This window comes from Ruditapes philippinarum, unplaced genomic scaffold (assembly GCF_026571515.1).
Source record: "Ruditapes philippinarum isolate M1 unplaced genomic scaffold, ASM2657151v2 ctg1029_1_1_1_1, whole genome shotgun sequence".
Lineage (NCBI taxonomy): Eukaryota > Metazoa > Mollusca > Bivalvia > Venerida > Veneridae > Ruditapes > Ruditapes philippinarum.
In genome coordinates, this window is record NW_026858064.1 from 18,274 (window position 1) to 36,798 (window position 18,525).

General features: G+C 32.8%; 1 protein-coding gene across 7 annotated transcripts in view; it reads left to right on the forward strand.

Moving 5' to 3' along the window:
- Positions 1–15,848, forward strand: part of LOC132751959 (putative uncharacterized protein DDB_G0285119) — a 33,893-nt gene extending 18,045 nt beyond the window's left edge. For 4 of the 7 annotated variants that reach the window (XM_060742181.1, XM_060742185.1, XM_060742184.1 and 1 more), the window contains exon 2: positions 14,914–15,848. In XM_060742181.1, coding sequence (XP_060598164.1) covers positions 14,955–15,833 — 879 coding nt within the window. In that variant the 5' untranslated portion in view covers positions 14,914–14,954 and the 3' untranslated portion in view covers positions 15,834–15,848. The other 3 variants (XM_060742179.1, XM_060742180.1, XM_060742183.1) reach the window with 3 other exon arrangements.
- The last annotated feature ends 2,677 nt before the right edge of the window (positions 15,849–18,525 follow it).

Genomic DNA, 18,525 nt, shown 5'->3' on the forward strand with positions numbered 1-18,525 from the left:
TGGACCATTGCCCTGGCAACAACATGCTCAGGCTTAAATTTTCTGTTACCATGGCAACGAGGGGACATCTCAAAATTGCCAAAAATCACTATTTTGCGTTGATTTTTTCCATTAAAATTGATTTCAAAGTGCTGCAACTTCTCAATGGATTGAGATAGAGTCAAATGCTTTTCAGCGTTGGTTACACATTACCTTATGATCAATCTGGGGTCATTTACAGCCTCTCACAAGTCCAAAATTTTCTTGGCGATGAGGGGGACTCCGCCCCCCTTCAAATTCCCCCAAACAGAAGGGGGCACATCCGCCTTCTGGCAACCCCCTGATGTATCTTTTGGCTGGGGGGCGGCGCCGAAAAAGAGGTCACTTTTATTAACAACATTTCTCAAACAAAAACAACTGTTTGGGGCCTAAATAAGGCATTTTTTCATCATTTGAGACAACAAAAAGGGGGGGTGTGAAAAAGGTGTTAAAAGGCGTGTATATGAAGTAATGGGTTAAAGACTAAATTTCTGTCATACTTCTCCAATCTGTAAAAATTATATAACTGGATGCATTTTATTTACTAAAGAACAAACTTGAAGCAATAAACTCTATATGATTAAATTTATTTGAAGCATCATAAATAAACAAATATACCAAAATAGATTATATCAAACAGATTGTATAATTCACTTTAATTAGTTCTACGTAAATTAAATGTATATAATGGCATTACATTTTAAAAGTTTTAACAGGAAAGTGTTAATTATTTCTCCAAGATCATTTTCATACTGTTATTCAGTCTACATTGTCTACATTGTACAGTTGACAAATAAAGCAGTTTATATGTTTAAGATTTAATGTAATATATTCAACTTGTTAAATATAATAACCTTAATATTAAATGATAAAATCTCATTTTATTCCTGCAGCTGATTTAGCCCCTTTGGTAATTAATTAATATCTTGAATTGAACAACTGACCCGTCAAAATACTCTGAAACCTTCTATTAATCTCTGTGTTTACATCAAGTGGCCGTAGTTTGTATACCTCTTATTTACTACTTCCGCTTATCAGTAGTGTGTGGGAAACTCCCCCATTGCCCACAGCAGATCTCCTTTATGCATATCTGTAATGCCCACATCTCTCTCAAAAGCTTCTGTGGCAGGCGTATATTGTGACAATGTTGCCCTTGTTATCTTTCTGTTATGAATTAAAAATGTTCAATAATTATGCACTGTTAAAAGAGGGGGAAGATTATGTAAAATTTTAAGTGAGTTTGTGGTTTTTGATGAAATAAATCATTGAAAGCATCTGGGCCAATCCCTTTTTTTATAATAATGTTTCCAACACGAAATACATTTATCCATCCCTGGTACTTAAAGTATGATCTGCATGAATGAAGATTTAAACCCCCTTTTTTATTAGGGTAAGTTTGTTCAAGCATTGGTGAATTCTCCCATAACTTCTTAAATATCATAATTATAACAATGAAATTACCCTATATGAATTAAAGGGAAAGCAAAAGGGATTTGTTAAAAGTGTATTTGCCAACTTTTATAGATGCTGAAATAAACATAGAATTTTAACTTGAGGGACATAAAATAAACTTGCCAAAACACCATTAATTTTTGTTCTTGATGTGAAAGGCTAGCATTATACCAACAATAAATTTTAAGGAAATAAATTAAGGTCATGGTTTATAGTAGTTAAGACTTATGTTCATGTAAGTTCAAATCCCATATTTTATGAGGTCCAGTGGCAAAGTATGCTAATTTGTCAAGTTTATACAAAGAAGTTGGCAGTTTCTTGCAGGAAGTATTGAATGCTGGTGCAGATTTCAAAAATGTCATGTTTATCTGTTTTTCTGCTTTAACACAGATTTTAACATGTGTTTTTGGTTACATGTATATCTCGGTGGTCAATCCACCTAACTGGCTTTCAAGGATAACTAACCAGTAATAATTTATATCACTGCAAATAAACGGCTTCTAATTTTACATGATTTCCTTATCATCATTGTGAGACAAATGACAAATATCAATTGTGAGAGGAGATGTTATTGAGAGGAGATGTTATCTGTGTGTTTTTCCCCATCTAATCAAGGGTCCAAAACAAATTTTTACCATTAAAGACGAGAATTAAGATCAACAAGGCAAAGGCAATGTTCACAGGACGCAGCCTCAAACACAGCCAAGCCACCACAGCAGGGCATTCTGGTGGCAAACCAAAACCAGAAGTGGACCTTGAAAACTACGAGAGGAGGAGAGGGACAAAATATGTGTGAAATAATAAAAACTAAAACTGGCCCATATGGGACTAAAAGGGACAAGGGTGAAAATGGTTTGGGTGGGGTGCATGGGCGGTCATAAAATGGGAGAAGGGGTTGAGAAAATACTTACTGTTAACAACAATTTACATTAAGATAGACATCACAAAAAATGCAAACATTCAAAACAAGTAATTATACAGACAAGTGAACAATGTGGAGGACCACAGAGAGGTACTACTTTGGAACGGTCAGTGATAGTTACACCACTAGGAGTTTAAACCAGTTTTAGGCATGCCAAACCTCACTTGTAGCCCAAATATGTTCCTATATGACAAGACAGTGTAAATAAAATTAATTCTAAAAGAAATTCTAGAAATGGTCATGGTTACATTAGACAAAATAAATAGAACACATAAATCATCATGTAGATATGTACAAAAAGGTACAGCCCATGACCATTACCAAAGTACTCGATGCCATAAAGGAAGGCAGAGCAACAAGAAAAACACCTTCAAGGGCCAGACTAAGCAAAACAGGAGACGGAACATTAAGATAATTTAGTCCCAAATGGCTTTAAGAACTGTCTATCATAGAGTCTCCCACTCAGTTTGTCTGATGTCATCAAAAGAGGAAAGCGTAGCGTCCAACTGTAAAAGGGATTAACGCCAAGCACCAATGGCTTAAAATGATTGGGTTATAATTTAATAAATGCCATTTGATAATTTTAGTGAAGACAGCGAAAAATTACTATCACCCATGATCCTACAAAGTTTTTAAACCACATCTCCTTAGAAATCAGGCTTGCTTATTAGAAGCCGCTTGCAAGCGGCGTCTGGTAGATATGCATTTGTCCTTAAAGCAATGGGGAAAAATTTTGACTTGATTATGTATAATTTTTTTTTTTTTTAATAAAATCACACTGGTCTCAAGTTTTCTAATAAAAATAGCTTTCCTGATGTACAACATGTCACAGAGCTTTAAGGGGTTTGAATAAACGTCTAACTAAAATGATAATGCCATGTTTGAATATCATATTCTTTTTAGCATTATCTAATGTTATCTTCATAATAAATAACATGCCAATGACCCTGAGTCTATAGTTGATCGTTCTAAAACTTAACTGTTGAAAGAGGTTACGACTGAGGCAGTGTCACTTACTTCATTTGCACCGCCTCTGTTGAAGTTTGGCTCTGCCTTAAATTGTCGCAAAAATTTAAAATGATGTTCCGTATGCTAGCATTTAGTCTTCGTTGACGGGGCAGAAGGGAACCAGGACAACTTTGATCAATATCACTTGTTGAATCATTAAAAAAAAATTACAAATCACAAAGCCTAAACACGCCCATTGTCAGAGAGGCAATACTTCTGCAACCGTAAACTCATTTAAGGTAAAGGCTACGGCCAGTAAGGGGAGATCACTGCAGAACAGTTTGTCCTCAAAATCATTCGAACATAATGCAACTCGTACCAATATTTAAATGGATATATTCTCGGCACATATTGTCTTGAATTCATTTTAAGAATACCAATTATTTCAGGTTTACTCGTTATCCAATTTTTTCTGCTTCGACGCAACAGAAAAACATTTTAGAATTTCAGACATGGCATTACTATGTGAATTTATGCATTAGGTTCTGCTTTTTCACAAAAATATGCAAGTTTTCATATTTAACAACGAGCACATACCAATTTGTGCTTCGGATATTCAACTGTAATAGAGAACTATTTTCAATGCTGATTGACTGTTCACATCATTTGGCAGCGTCGTTGATGTTCAGTGAGCATCAACATTTAACTTTTACCTAGTCTTAAAAGAGTTTTACCATGAAGCTTCATGGTGCACTACCATTCACAATATCTGTGTTCAAGGCATCAACATTTGTAAAAGTTTGTTTATACCCAAGGAGTAGTTTTATATTTAAATATAGGAGTAGATGGGATAAACCCAAAATTGCTGATTTTCTGAGCATCTCTGTAAATTTGTAAGCTCTAGTTCAGTAAACAAGTTTTAATACTCGGGTACAATATTTTAGTTATACTGGTACAGTTTCGGTGATGACTGACACATGACTGTTAAAAAAAAAAAAGAAGTGTTTGAAAATATACCCAAAATTTAAACTTCACAAGTCCTGTGCTGAGAGAGACTGTTGTCCTATTTTATATAAATTGTCAACTGTCAACTAGAATTAAGCTGAAGTCTAGCCAGATATTTAAATAGCTGGAGATAATGTTGGAATGCAGTTGACTTTTAAATTTTCCTACTTCTTAAGAAGTCATATTTAAAGGTTATCTGTTTTTAACTCGCTCAACTCCCTGTGTTTACAATTCTGTCTCTACTATACAAGGCATTCTGTTCCTGACCATTATCTGACCCAGTTCCGTGTTATTGAAATTTTACATATTTGTTTACATGTCCTACATTTAAGGAGAAAAAGGCACAATAAGGGTTTGTCTCCTTTTATATGTGGTATCATTACCCCACATTAAATCATTCATGCTTTGTCTGATTGCTTTGAAGTCTTGAAGCTTCTTTAACTTTCAGTAACCTTTCTCAATAAAAAAGAAAGAAGATCAAAAAGATTGATCTTTTTTTAAACCTTAGAAAAATTTGCTGTTATAAATTAGTATGATTTAAAGACACGCAAACAATAAATAAAAAAGATTTATATAAGATGACATGGCAATTAATATAGTTCACTGATTTAACTTTTAGAGTGCCATAAACTATAATGACTTGTCTGTGTTGCTGTAGTAAACAAGACCGCCAGCCTTCATTGTATGTCCGTGTCTGAGTTATTGTTCTCTGTGAACTTCTTGATCTGTCTTTATTCATTGAACTTCTTGATTTGTTTAATAATTCAATGAATTCTTGGTTTGTTTCTTTTTTCTGTTTTAAACGTAATTTTTGGTACTATCTGGGCATTTAGTCTACCTTACTGGCTTTTTCTGGATAATTAATCAGTTAATTAACATTTTCGTCATTAAGGACCAACTACTTATTTAATCAGTGTTGAGAGACTTAAATGTCCATTAGCCTCAGTATCTGAAATTGTTTGTCAGTGAGAAATTTCATCTTTCTAGAGGATTGAACCAGGGACTGCTGGATTGCTAATCTTATGCTGGATTGCAAATCTTATGCTGGATTGCAAATCTTATGCTGGATTGCTAATCTTATGCTGGATTGCAAATCTTATGCTGGATTGCTAATCTTATGCTGGATTGCAAATCTTATGCTGGATTGCAAAGCTTATGCTGGATTGCAAATCTTTTGCTGGATTGCTAATCTTATGCTGGATTGCAAATCTTATGCTGGATTGTAAATCTAATGCTGGATTGCAAATCTTATGCTGGATCACAAATCTTATGCTGGATTGCAAAGCGTATGCTGAATTGCTAATCTAATGCTGGATTGCAAATCTTATGCTAGATTACAAAACTTTATATGGTGGATTGGAAATTTTATGCTGGATTACAAAACTAATGCTGAATTGCAAATCTTATGCTGGATTGCTAATCTTATGCTGGATTACAAATCTTATGCTAGATTGCTAATCTTATGCTGGATTGTAAATCTTATGCTGGATTGCAAAGCTTATGCTGGATTGCTAATCTTATGCTGGATTGCAAATCTTATGCTCGATTGCAAAGCTTATGCTGGATTGCAAATCTTTTGCTGGATTGCTAATCTTATGCTGGATTGCAAAATAATGTTATGCTGGATTGTAAATCTAATGCTGGATTGCAAATCTTATGCTGGATTTAAAGTGTATGCTAAATTGCTAATCTTATGCTGGATTGCTAATCTAATGCTGGATTGCTAATCTTATGCTGGATTGCAAATCTTATGCTGGATTGTAAATCTAATGCTGGATTGCAAATCTTATGCTGGATCACAAATCTTATGCTGGATTGCAAAGCGTATGCTGAATTGCTAATCTAATGCTGGATTGCAAATCTTATGCTAGATTACAAAACTTTATATGGTGGATTGGAAATTTTATGCTGGATTACAAAACTTATGCTGAATTGCAAATCTTATGCTGGATTAAAAAAAACTGATGCTGAATTGCAAATCTTATGCTGGATTACAAAACTTATGCTGAATTGCAAATCTTATGCTGGATGGCTTGAATCTCATATAAGTCATGAGAAAATAGTGCAACATTGGGAACTTGGAAGATGAAGGTAAAGCATTGATGCTTTAATGGAAAGATATCGAGCTACCTTTCAGTGTCTTAAAAATAGTAACAGAACTTCATAAGTATTACATAATTATATTTGATGGAAATGGTAATTATGCATGTTGAGGCAGAAATTTATAGAAAAAAGTCTTTCAGTTTTAACTCTGCTTCTTTGAACAGAAAATAATTTAGCATGCATGATTACTTATACCGTTGTTGTCTGCAGCTGCAAAGAAATGCCTAATCAACTTTCTTTTCATTCAGTGTATACAGTTATATCTTGATGGACAAGAAACCGTGTAAGTATCTTGCCTTGCAATATTGAGTAAAGATGAAGCACAAAAAAAAGTCATCTTTACCGAGGCCTCAGCTGCTTGCAGAGAAAATTAAATCTATTTTTGAAAACCTCTTTACCTGTTTAATATAAGATAAGGATATTTTAGGATGTAAATCGGAATTACTTTGTAGGCGACATATTAGAACCTGTTGCCAATAAATCTTACCCACCTCTGTAATACATTGGTAAAATCTTTTCCTATTGTTGTAGGACGAATCAATGAAATACTTGGGGAAAAAAAAGAATTTCACAGTGCCTGTATACAGATTGCTATGACTGTGTGGGAGTGAGTTTTTCATGATAAATATTTGCCGTAAGGACTGGCAGGAGAGACGACATTTTAAAATGTCATGAATTCTGCCATTCATTAATGCCATATAAGGGAGGGTGAAAAGTTCGGAGTGCCTGGAATATGTCCTCTGTATGAAGTATAATGTAATTTCAGACATTTATTCATGATTTTTCTCGCCAGTCGCTCTGCATGAAAATCAATATAGTGGCTGTAAAATGATTCTGAATGGGTTTACGTCAGCCTGTTAAAGCAAACATGAAAATAAATAAAAACAACAGGAAATGTATTTGATGAATGATTGAATAGCCAGATTGGAAAAAAAATGTATCTGCAGTTAAGATGTGAGTTTATATGTAGGTGTGATATATAAATTAATTGTAGTTTTGTTTTTAAACAATATTTAATGTGTAAACAGGTTTTCAGTTTTGAAAAAAAAGGAAAATTCTTTTGGGAAGGGTCATGATGATACAAAAAAGTAAGTTTTAATGATTTAATTAAATCAGTTTCATAGATGATACAGGATGAATAAATACAGGATCTGAAGAAAAAAGAAAAGAAAAAGAAAACTAGTGAGAGAATTGATTCTGTTATGGATAAATAAGTAGATAATTTTAGGAGCTATATTATTTTCTGGAGTATATTAAGCAATATGTGAATGTATTTAAGTTATTTAATAATGTTTTACTGAAATAATTGAAGGTGTTGTTTTTTTCCATGTTACTTTATATATTGTCATAAGATACATCGGAATGTAGTGTTGGCAACTGTTAGCAATAAGAGTTTAAATTAAATGAAATTTATTTCTGTCATTCTTCATTAAGAAAGTTTAATATTTATTTGTTAAAGAATTTTTTTTAAACTTGATTATGAAAGAAGTTCAATTGCAAGACAATTAACCCAGTACTGGTGTTATATGATAAAATTGTGGTCTTAACCCAGTACTGGTGTCATTTGATAAAATGTAGTCTTAACCTACTGGTGTCATTTAAATAAACCAGTACTGGTGTTATATGATAAAATTGTGGTCTTAACCCAGTACTGGTGTCATTTGATAAAATGTAGTCTTAACCTACTGGTGTCATTTAAATAAACCAGTACTGGTGTTATATGATAAAATTGTGGTCTTAACCCAGTACTGGTGTCATTTGATAAAATTGTGGTCTTAACCCAGTACTGGTTTTAATTATTATGATGGAATGTGGTCCAAACCCAGTACTGGTGTTAATTATTATGATGGAATGTGGTTTTAGCCAAGAACTGGTGGCATTTGATAAATGTGGTCTTAACCCAGGACTGGTGTTAATTATTATGATGGAATGTGTTCTTAACCCAGTATTGGTGTTATATGATGGAATGTGGTCTTAACCAAGAATTGGTGGCATTTGATAAAATTGTGGTCTTAACCCAGTACTGGTGTTATTTATTATGATGAAATGTAGTCTCAACTCAGTACTGGTGTTGATTATTATGATGGAATGTAGTTTTAACCCAGTACTGGTGTTGATTATTATGATGGAATGTAGTCTTAACCCAGTACTGGTGTTGATTATTATGATGGAATGTAGTCTTAACCCAGTACTGTTGTTATATGATGGAATGTGGTCTTAACCTAGTGCTGGTGTGATATATTATAATGGAATGTGGTCTTAACCCACAGACGCTTGGGGTTTGGAGCTCAAAACGCCTTTAAAATCCAAATAAAATGCATATTTGTCAATCCAGGACATGTACTGATCATATATATAAAAAATCTTAATATATGCCGTTTTGAAAAAAAAAATCGTATTTCAACATCTATAATAATACACAAGATAAAAATGTTTTCGCCGGAAAAAATCCGCACCCCTACCCGTCATAATCACCATGTATTTTAATCCATTTCCAATATTTTCACATAATCCTTTGGTCGCATCGACACAGAAGATATAATTCTTCACGATGATGGTAAATTTTAAACTTCAACGGTAATATAAACAACGCAACAGCCGAAATAAACATCAATATTCTCGCCGTTTTTTTTCAACGACAAAAACTTTCGATAAATTCAATGGACCAGACGGCTATGAACGAAGCTATCCGATTATGTGGTTCCCAAACTTAAAAGCGCTGCGCATTTTGCACACGGCAAAGCTGGGGCCACATAATCGGATAGCTTCGTTCAATTTTTGCAGAGTACATTTAAATTTGTACCAAACTGATGTATATTTCATATAATTGAGAGGTCATTTAAGAGGTTTTCGAGAGTTTTTAAATGCCCTGAAAAATAATGCTAAAACCACTGCCACCTAGGAGTAAATTAGAATCAGATCATTCCATGGTATTGCAAACCTTATACATTTTGTCACTAAAAATGAAGAAACAAAAAGTTGTCTAAACTTACAAAAATCAGTAAAAGAACAAATATTTTGAAATTGTGTAGGCATAAACTGCAATAGCTGCAAATCAAGCTTAAAAAACAAAAACAACCAATAGCTAAAAATTGTATAGAAATATGAAATACCGTTGACAAATCATTTAAAATTTGAAGTAAATCTTGGATAGAATGTTACAAAATCTTTAATTATGCTTATTATATTAATATCCGTTTAGAATTGGCAATTGACTCCAGATATTGACCAATGAAAAAGCTTTCCGCTTATATGTAAAAAGTATATAGAACCAATAAAAAAACAAGATACTATGTGGTATTGACCAATGAAAAGGCCAGATTTTTATGTCTATCTCGAGGTGCTTTTTTTCTGAGTTTATTCAAACTGTTGACATTATTGGATTGACAAACAATTCAAGCTTAAGGTTCAATTATTGTTAAACTGATTAATAAAAAGGAATAAATTGTTTAGATTTCACAATTCGGGATATGAAAATTGTGGCTTGTTAATAATTAATAACTTAATATAAAGCGAAAGTTTTTATTTTTAGAAAGCATGTTAAGTTATTTTCGCTTCCGAATATCTTTATTTAGTATCGGATATGACAGATAGGGGAATATGGGTTTTACCCATTCGTTGTACAGATTTAAACGTTGGTTACATATATAACTAGTTGATAGTATCTGTTATAGTCTTCCCACGCGCAAAAAAAAATGCATGTTGTGTTATTTTTAGCAGATTAGGTGCACTTTGTTTTTACTGATAAGATCAGCTACTGTGAATGCACTGGATAAATTTATAATACACATCATTGGACAATTCATTTTACTGTCTGGGGTAAAAATAAGATTTCGTTACAAAATAAGATTTTCGTTACAATTACAATGAATTATTAATTGAAACTTAGCCCACACTCTCTTTTTCTCATTCTATTTCGCTATTATTTTTATAGTATTGGGGATAAACACACAAGTTTTTCAGGTAACTTGCTAAAGAGAAGGATCGGTTCTTGAGAGAGGTATATGGAATTTAATGTCATAGGTGAAACATTTACAGTTTAATTAAGGTGAGGAACATAATAAAGGGAAAGGAGTCTACATGTATTTTAAATAAATGATGATGTCACTGTATTAGGGGACTCAGATTGGGAGGATGTAATTGTTATTATAGTTCACAGTCAAAACTTTTGTCTTTGTTCGAATGCCACTCTTATTTCTAAGCTGGACTTTATAGAGTTAATGTAAAAATGTTTCAATGGTCAAAGACATTAGCTTGCTTAAAATTAAACTATTTGTTAATTACTGCACATCTATTAGTAAATACCAGGTTGTTCTTTCATCAGCTTTTGAAAATGTCATAATCTTATAGATACAATTATGGTCAGTAAAGCTGGATTATTCAGGATAGATACCTATTGTGCCTTTACAAATTGTCACCCAGGTGCAGTAACAGGTAAACTTCATATATAATTTAATAGAAGTTAACCCATTACTGCATTAAGGTGACGAAATGACCTCGGATTGTAATCATATCCCCAGCTTAGTGCAGTAACAAGCTAACTCCTTATATGATTTTATAGGAGTTAACCCATTGCTGCACAAAGGTGACAAGATGTGAATAAAAATGACTAAAATTTAGTAGATTCCCATCAGAATAGATTAAATAAAATTCATGTATAATAGCAGAACTAATCTGTTGTGAACCTGCAGGTAAGTTTTTGAACTTTCAAGACTGATCATGACTTGTGCATAAACTAATTTCTAATGCTAGCATACAATCTGTAACTGGACGCCTAATGAAGGAGTGTTTGGGGCTTCTTGCTTGATATTGTGTCCTGATGTTTGTTTGTTTGTTTGTTTAATTTTACGCCTTTTTCCAACAGTATTTCAGTCATATAGGCGGGTAGTTTCCTAACCATCGTTCCTGGAGAGTTACACCAGTACTTAAGACTACCTTCCTCCGCGCTAAACTACCAAAGCATCTCCTGGGGATCGAACCCACGCCAGAGAGGTAACTGGATTAGAAGTCATCGACTCTAACCCCTCGACCACGGAGGCGGTCCTTGTGTCCTGAAATGTGCCATATTTGTTTAACAGAAGAGTAATTTACTATTTACCATTCAATTCCATGCAAATCTAATTTCTAATGTTAAATGGCTTTAGCATAAAATGATTAAACCTATAACTGGAGGCCTGATGGAGGTGTGTTTGGGGCTTCTTGCAGTGTCTATTCTAGGATTCGAAAAAAAAACAGGGGGGATTTTTATCTAAAAGTTAGAATTTATTACATTTGTTGATCTTTTCCCTTTTTCTCTACGTGAAATTTTCCCCCTACCTCTAAAAAATAGGGGGGAAATTCTCAAAAATATGGGTGAATGTAACTTTTTTTAAATTTATTGGTTTGAAAGGGTGAATAAAAGTTAAGGATTTGTAGGTTTTGTATTTTTTTTATTTTTTGTTGGCACAGCATGTATTTTAGACAAGACTAGTTTAATACAATTAATTATTTAAGTAACCACACTTTTATAAATAATACAGATATTTTATAAATTACAAAAACTTTACTAGACTGAACAACAGTCAGTCAAATGCCATTCCCCCTCCTAGAATAGCCACTGTTCTAGCATGATCTTGTTTCCTGAAATGTCCCATACTTGTGCTTTACAGAAGATCAATTTATTTAGATCATTTACATTTTACCATACTATTCCATCATTCACAATCTACATACTTAAGAAAATTTCACCATAGTATATTTTTTTTCTTGCAAAATGGGGAGTGGGTGGGTTGATTCTGGGGGGGGGGGATTAATTTTTAACAGCTATGTCCACAGTTTAAAAATAGTCAAAAAGCCATGACTGCATATCCTTCGAAAAGTTTATATTTTGGTTGAAAAATAAAGAATTGTTCTAAGTATAAACTGATGAATCTTTTGAGGAATTGCAGTTTCAAAATTGTATAATTTAAGACTTAATATGTTAATAAATTTAACAAAATATTGTTAACTTGAATAAAAGATTACTTATAATTATATGAAATGCAATCCACTGAACAGTTTATCTGATATAATATATTGTACGTTTACATTCTTTTACCTTTAGTCAAATAAAAAAAAAAATGACTGAGACAGTATAATTATCATTTTCGAAAAATAAGAAAATCTGTATTAAAGAATTTTTTAGACATTACACGAAAGCGCACATTTTCAGGAAAGCCAGGGCTAATATGTTTCAGGTATTTTAAAAATAGCTCTTTGGTAAAGTTTAATTTCCCCGACTGAAATTATTATAATAAGTTATAAATGTTGAACATAGTAGACAGATATGATGATGTAATAAAACGGACATAAAACACTTGTAAAATGATATTTTATGGTATTTTACTAGACTGAACAACAATCATGGAGCGCATATTAGGTATAAAGAAGATATATATGTATGGTGAACTCTTTATGTACATTAAATTTTTTCGTCTGATACTCTCAGTTCATGATTAAGAAATGATAAATATTAATTCTGTTCAAAAGGAAGAATTTTTCATACATCCGTCATTTATTCATAATTACAAATTATATCAAAAGAGATCAAATTTAAGATTTGAAGATTATTTTATTTAGAATGCCTCGTTAAATAAATGTTATATAATATTAATGTTCATTATCTTTCCTTATTAAGAAATATAGGAAGTGTTTCAATGTTTGTATTTAGTTATTTGCAATTCATTGCTTCGTGTTTTATTTTACATTTTTACATAACAGTAATATTTATTGTCTGCAGTTATTAGGGTGTCTGTGGCCGAGTAGTTATGGTTGTTGACTTCAAGTCCACTTGCCCCTAACTGCTGTGGGTTCGAATCCCAACAGCTAGCTTACGGAATGCCGTTGTTATACTCAGGTAGGAAGGGCACCTTAGGTCTTCCTCCACCAGTAAAACTAGAATGTCATCATATGACCATTACAGTGTATGTGTGATGTATAACCCAATCAAAACAAACAAACAAAATCTGCAGTTATTGTTTTCAGTGGGAAAATTGTGTACTCATTCAAGACACTTAGGTTTACTGTTAACTTCAGTTTTCAATACAGGGTTATTCCAGTACACTATTCTATTTTGGTAATATGAGAATGTATAATTATACATATGTTTTATATTTATGTACCTACTTGTGTCAGAGACATAATTATATAGAGATAATTTCTTAGTAAACCATAACAGCCTTTTAACAGGCTTTAAAAGTACTGAAATTTTTATCTCTTCGCTAATTTTCATCTATGTAGAAAATGAAAGTACAGTGTAAAAAAAAATGAAGTTTTAAGCTGGAGAAAAATTCCCATGTTGGTCTATACAGCTTCTCAGTTTTGCCATTTCATTGGGGATAGGGTTGTTGTACAGGCTCATTTGAAGTTGAAATTTAATGTAGGCTGTAACTTAGTGCCTTATTGTACTAAATTCAACAGTTAAACAACTTACATAATCTATTAATGCTGATAACCAGCTTATGTTATCTTCAATAGACAGGTGGTTTATAAAACTAAGTGAAAAAATGTCTTGGCTTTGAAATTTTAAAAAGATGATTTAGGTAAAATTTTAACTTATTTCGTATATTTTATTATTTTGGTGGTTGTACTGGATATGTAAGTAATTCTAAGTTGTGAAATTTTGATAAATTTTGCTTATGTTTATTTTAATGTACATTTTTTTTTTCTCTGCAACATTTAGAATGCAAAGTCCAATCCTTGCATGTAGATTTTTGTTGTTGTAAAAGTTCAGTTTTAGAATTTGTAAGTGGCGGTAACTGTTACTGGAAGTATTTATTTATCAATTGCAGCTGCATACAATTTTATAAATCAATAGCCAATAAATTAAAAGGGAGATAACTTCAGTTGTACATTAGACATAATATTAGGACTGTGTGGGCACTTCATAATATGTGGTCAGTTTTTATTGGGGTTTACCCACGAACATTTAGATGTAACCTTTTCAATACTTCCCCTCATAGATTTTACAAAAATAATGATTATTTTTATTAAAATGGGAGTGATGTGTGTGATGATAAAATATATTGAAATATTGCAAAATTGTAAATATTTTATTATTATATCTTGCTTGTGTATGTGCTGCAATATGCCCCTTTACCTCATTTTACATCAATGTTATATTATATTATAACATTAACAGAATACTTGATGTTGGATATGTATTTAATTTGAACAGAATCTTTACTGAAGTTGTTCAGTCAGTTGATTGGTAGTAAAATCATTTTGTAACCAATTGTCAAGAGTGGTATATTTAAGTGAATAAGCCATGTTTACCTTTTGTAAATCAGAATCTCAGTCCTTTGAACTTAAGGAGTGATTAATAACTATTACTACAAAACAGTTGTTAGTGAAATTGTGTCAATGTAACATAATTGTCATAAATAAAAAGATTGTTGTACTATATATGTGTAAGATGTTTTATATACGATGATGATTTATACTTTCAGACGATCGACTACCAATAGAAAGATGTTGGTTTGATAACAAAATGTCTACGTGTGATCAGACAGGTCTTATAGAAAATAACGTTGCAGTAGAAAACGGGTGTGACAAGGACAATAGTTTATCTAACGGAGAATCTGGAATAGATACAGATACTGACTATTCGTCTAGTAACGTGAACGAGAAACAAAAAATAATGCGACTGAATTCAACTGAGGATAAGAGTGCATCTAACTGCATCGAAGCTGCCATTAATGCTAAAGAAAACCATGTTGATTCAAACATGAATACTACATCGGAAGAATCTATGGATAATGCCAATATTAACAATAATAACGTGACTTCTGATGAAACTGGTAGCTCCCAGAATTCTGTGCACGGTAGTGGGATTAATTCAGATGGGATGGAGGTACTGACAAGTAATCAGACTTATTCTGATATGAACCAGATTCCGGTAACACCAGATAGCAATCATGTGACTATGTCCATGACAATGCAACCAGATGGCCAGTTTACTTCTACAGGCACTGCTGTAGGTATGATGGGACAATCTGTTCCCCATGGTACATCTACTTCCATGCCAATGCCAACCATGGCAGGATTTGTACCTGCAGGTCCACCTGTTGGCACTTGCCATCCTATCCAGCACCCTGGCGCTGCATCACCAAATCATCAAAGCACCACACCAGTGACGCCTCCACAATCTGGAGCCAGTACCCCTAATCCAACTACTGGTGCCGCGAATAATGGAAACCAAGGCACCGGGCACCAGCATGTAGTTCATGTACATATTAGTCCAGGAGAAACATTTACAGTCCGAGTTGATGATCAGCTTCAGCATATTCAAGGTAGGTCTTTGTTATTTTTGGATGTGATTTTAGGTCTTTGTTATTTTCTTTGTAATATTTGGTCAATGTTATTTTAGGTCTTTGTCTAATCTTGTGAGGGGTATTATGTATTTCCTTCAATAATTTTGTCAGAAATATTTGACACATAGTATTAATAAGTTAAAGATGTCTTGTGCTCAACTGCAAATCTGATCAAGGGAATTAACCTTGGGAATACTTAAGTCTTTTTACACAAAAGAGTTACTTCCCTTGTTACCAATTTTGTGATTCAGACACTAAAGTCATAATTACCTCTATGTACTGCCTGTTTTACTTTATATAATTAGGGGAAAAACTGGTTACTGACACAACCCTTGGGAAAAAACTAATTGCTCTGAATTCAAATACAGATACAGGGAACATGCCTCTGTTTACCTTTGAACTAGCTGTATTTTAGATGGATAAAAAGCCAACCCACCCAAAAAACCACAATCTGTTGAAAATGTTCTTTTTCTTTCAACATTGAAGTTGATTTAATTTGTTTATCTGTAACAAGAGCGTTATATAGAAAACACAAAGCTAGATGTCAATTTGGACAAGTATGAAAAGCTGTTTAAATTGATTTTTTGGCCTTTGTGTTGCTTGTTTTATTATGATGAATTGGTGTATTTAATGTTGTTGTGTTTTTTTTGCTGATAATTTGGATGGGATATTTTATCTGAACCAAGTAATGTATTGTTTTAGGCAGCCTTTTTTTACAGGCATATAAAGTTGGCCAGCTGAAGCAGAAAAAAATAAAATAGCCAGTATGATTATTGTTAACAAAAAAAAAAGAAAGTTTTCTGGAAGAACCACTTTGATTTTATTAGCTTTATAGCATATTGGCTCTATCTTATATATAAATTTTCAATAAACCAAATATTGTCCTTAATGGCCAAATATGCTAATACAATGGAACTGAAACTTTTTGTACTTTTGAGCTCTTTAAATAACATATCTATACAAAACTAATTCTGATGCAAAGCATCAAACAATCGTAGCACATGTTTTTAAAAAATCAAAGCCATTTAGTGATAACTGTCTTAATATTCATGTTCATACAATTTATAATACTGGCACTAGGTTCGGGTGCTTACTGTTGTTTGGCTGTAGTTGATGCATTGGACAAGTGAAATTTTGGTGATCACCCAAACTTTGGAATCTGAGAGACTGTGGTTATAATGAGGAAATTTGTGATGTCACTATAGTCTTTTGCTTGTCTGTTCGAAAGACTGTGACAATAGATAGTGTCCGAACACAATGCAACAAATTTATATTATACAAATTACTATGACACTGTATTACAGTTACGCAGAAAATAGTAAAAAAGTAGATATTAGAGAGTCTGTAAGGAATATAAACAATTCGAATAAGGTTTTATAGTTTATTGTAAAAACATTAATGCTTCTAAACAACACGAGAGCATAACATTTAGATGCATACCAATACTGGGCTGTTTTATGCACTAAATGATTAGCAGGTATTGGGTCATATTGGCCCGATACAGTTGATTGCCGATTTTAGTATTGTGATATTGCAACCCCATAAAACGCAATTAGACCATTTCACTTCTTAGTAAACCAAGTCCATGATTATATATATTTTTTTTATTAAACTGTATTCTGGCAAGTGGAAATACATTTGTAGACATCTGTACATGACTGTGTTCTCGTTTTTTTTTGTGCTAATGGAACAAACATTTTGATTATATGGTTCATTAAATCATTTTCTCTTGATCATTGCCATGAAATAATTATGTCACCAGAATGTCTGATTGATCTTCACTGTAGCTAGGAATGAAACAGGCAGCAGGGAAAGATAATTATAAGCTCTGCTGTTTCGAAGAAAAAATCCAGCTATTACGAATAAGCTGTGTTGTCGTAGTGATTGTTATGGTGCAAAATTTTTAGTGTAGTCCATCATCCAAACTTTTGAAAAGTTTATCAATATCAAACTTGGAATAATTGCTTATCATGACAAGGTGCAGTTTTAGACAAGGTGCATAATTCTAACAGCAATGTTTTATGAGTTATCCCCCTTTTTAACTTAGAATGCATTAAAACAGCAAGACATAATAATAGTGAAACATAATTTTTTATGCTGAAATAACTTGAACAATTTTTTTAATTTTTTTTTTCTTTATTTTTTTTTTATTGAAATTGCATGGTCAAGAAAAGGAGAAAAATGTATATTGATTTCCTGCAAAAGGCTTTCACTTTACAAATATCATAATAAAGTCAATAATAACATTGGCATCATCAATGCCAGGGAATGTCTGTGGCTTTCTCTTTGGGAATTCTTTAAACTCTAGGTACAGGGCCAAAAAACCCTTCTTTGTAGGGGCCGAATATAGGCTACTTCCCCAACCTAGCCTCTTTTTTTCCCCAGTTTGGTCCTCAAAATTCCCCAGTCTTTTGAAATTTCCCATAGAATTTAGAACAAAATTAAATGATGGTGTTGAATTAAGGATTTTGACTGCCTTATTTGTATTTCCCAGTGCTTTTTGCTTTTCTATTTTAAAGAACTTGTTAAAAGTTTGTGTTAAATTTAAGACCCCTTTTCCCAAAGTATACCAAAATCACGCATATTTTCCCCAAGAAAAAGGCTGAGGCCCCTTCCCCAAAAATGGTGTTTTGGCACTGAGGTAAATGGCCCTCTTTGTGGGGGACAGACCCAGAAGAAGAAAAATTTATGCAAAAATGTGTTACTCTACCCACACCTGCACTGTGAAGTCTATTTTTATGTCAAAAA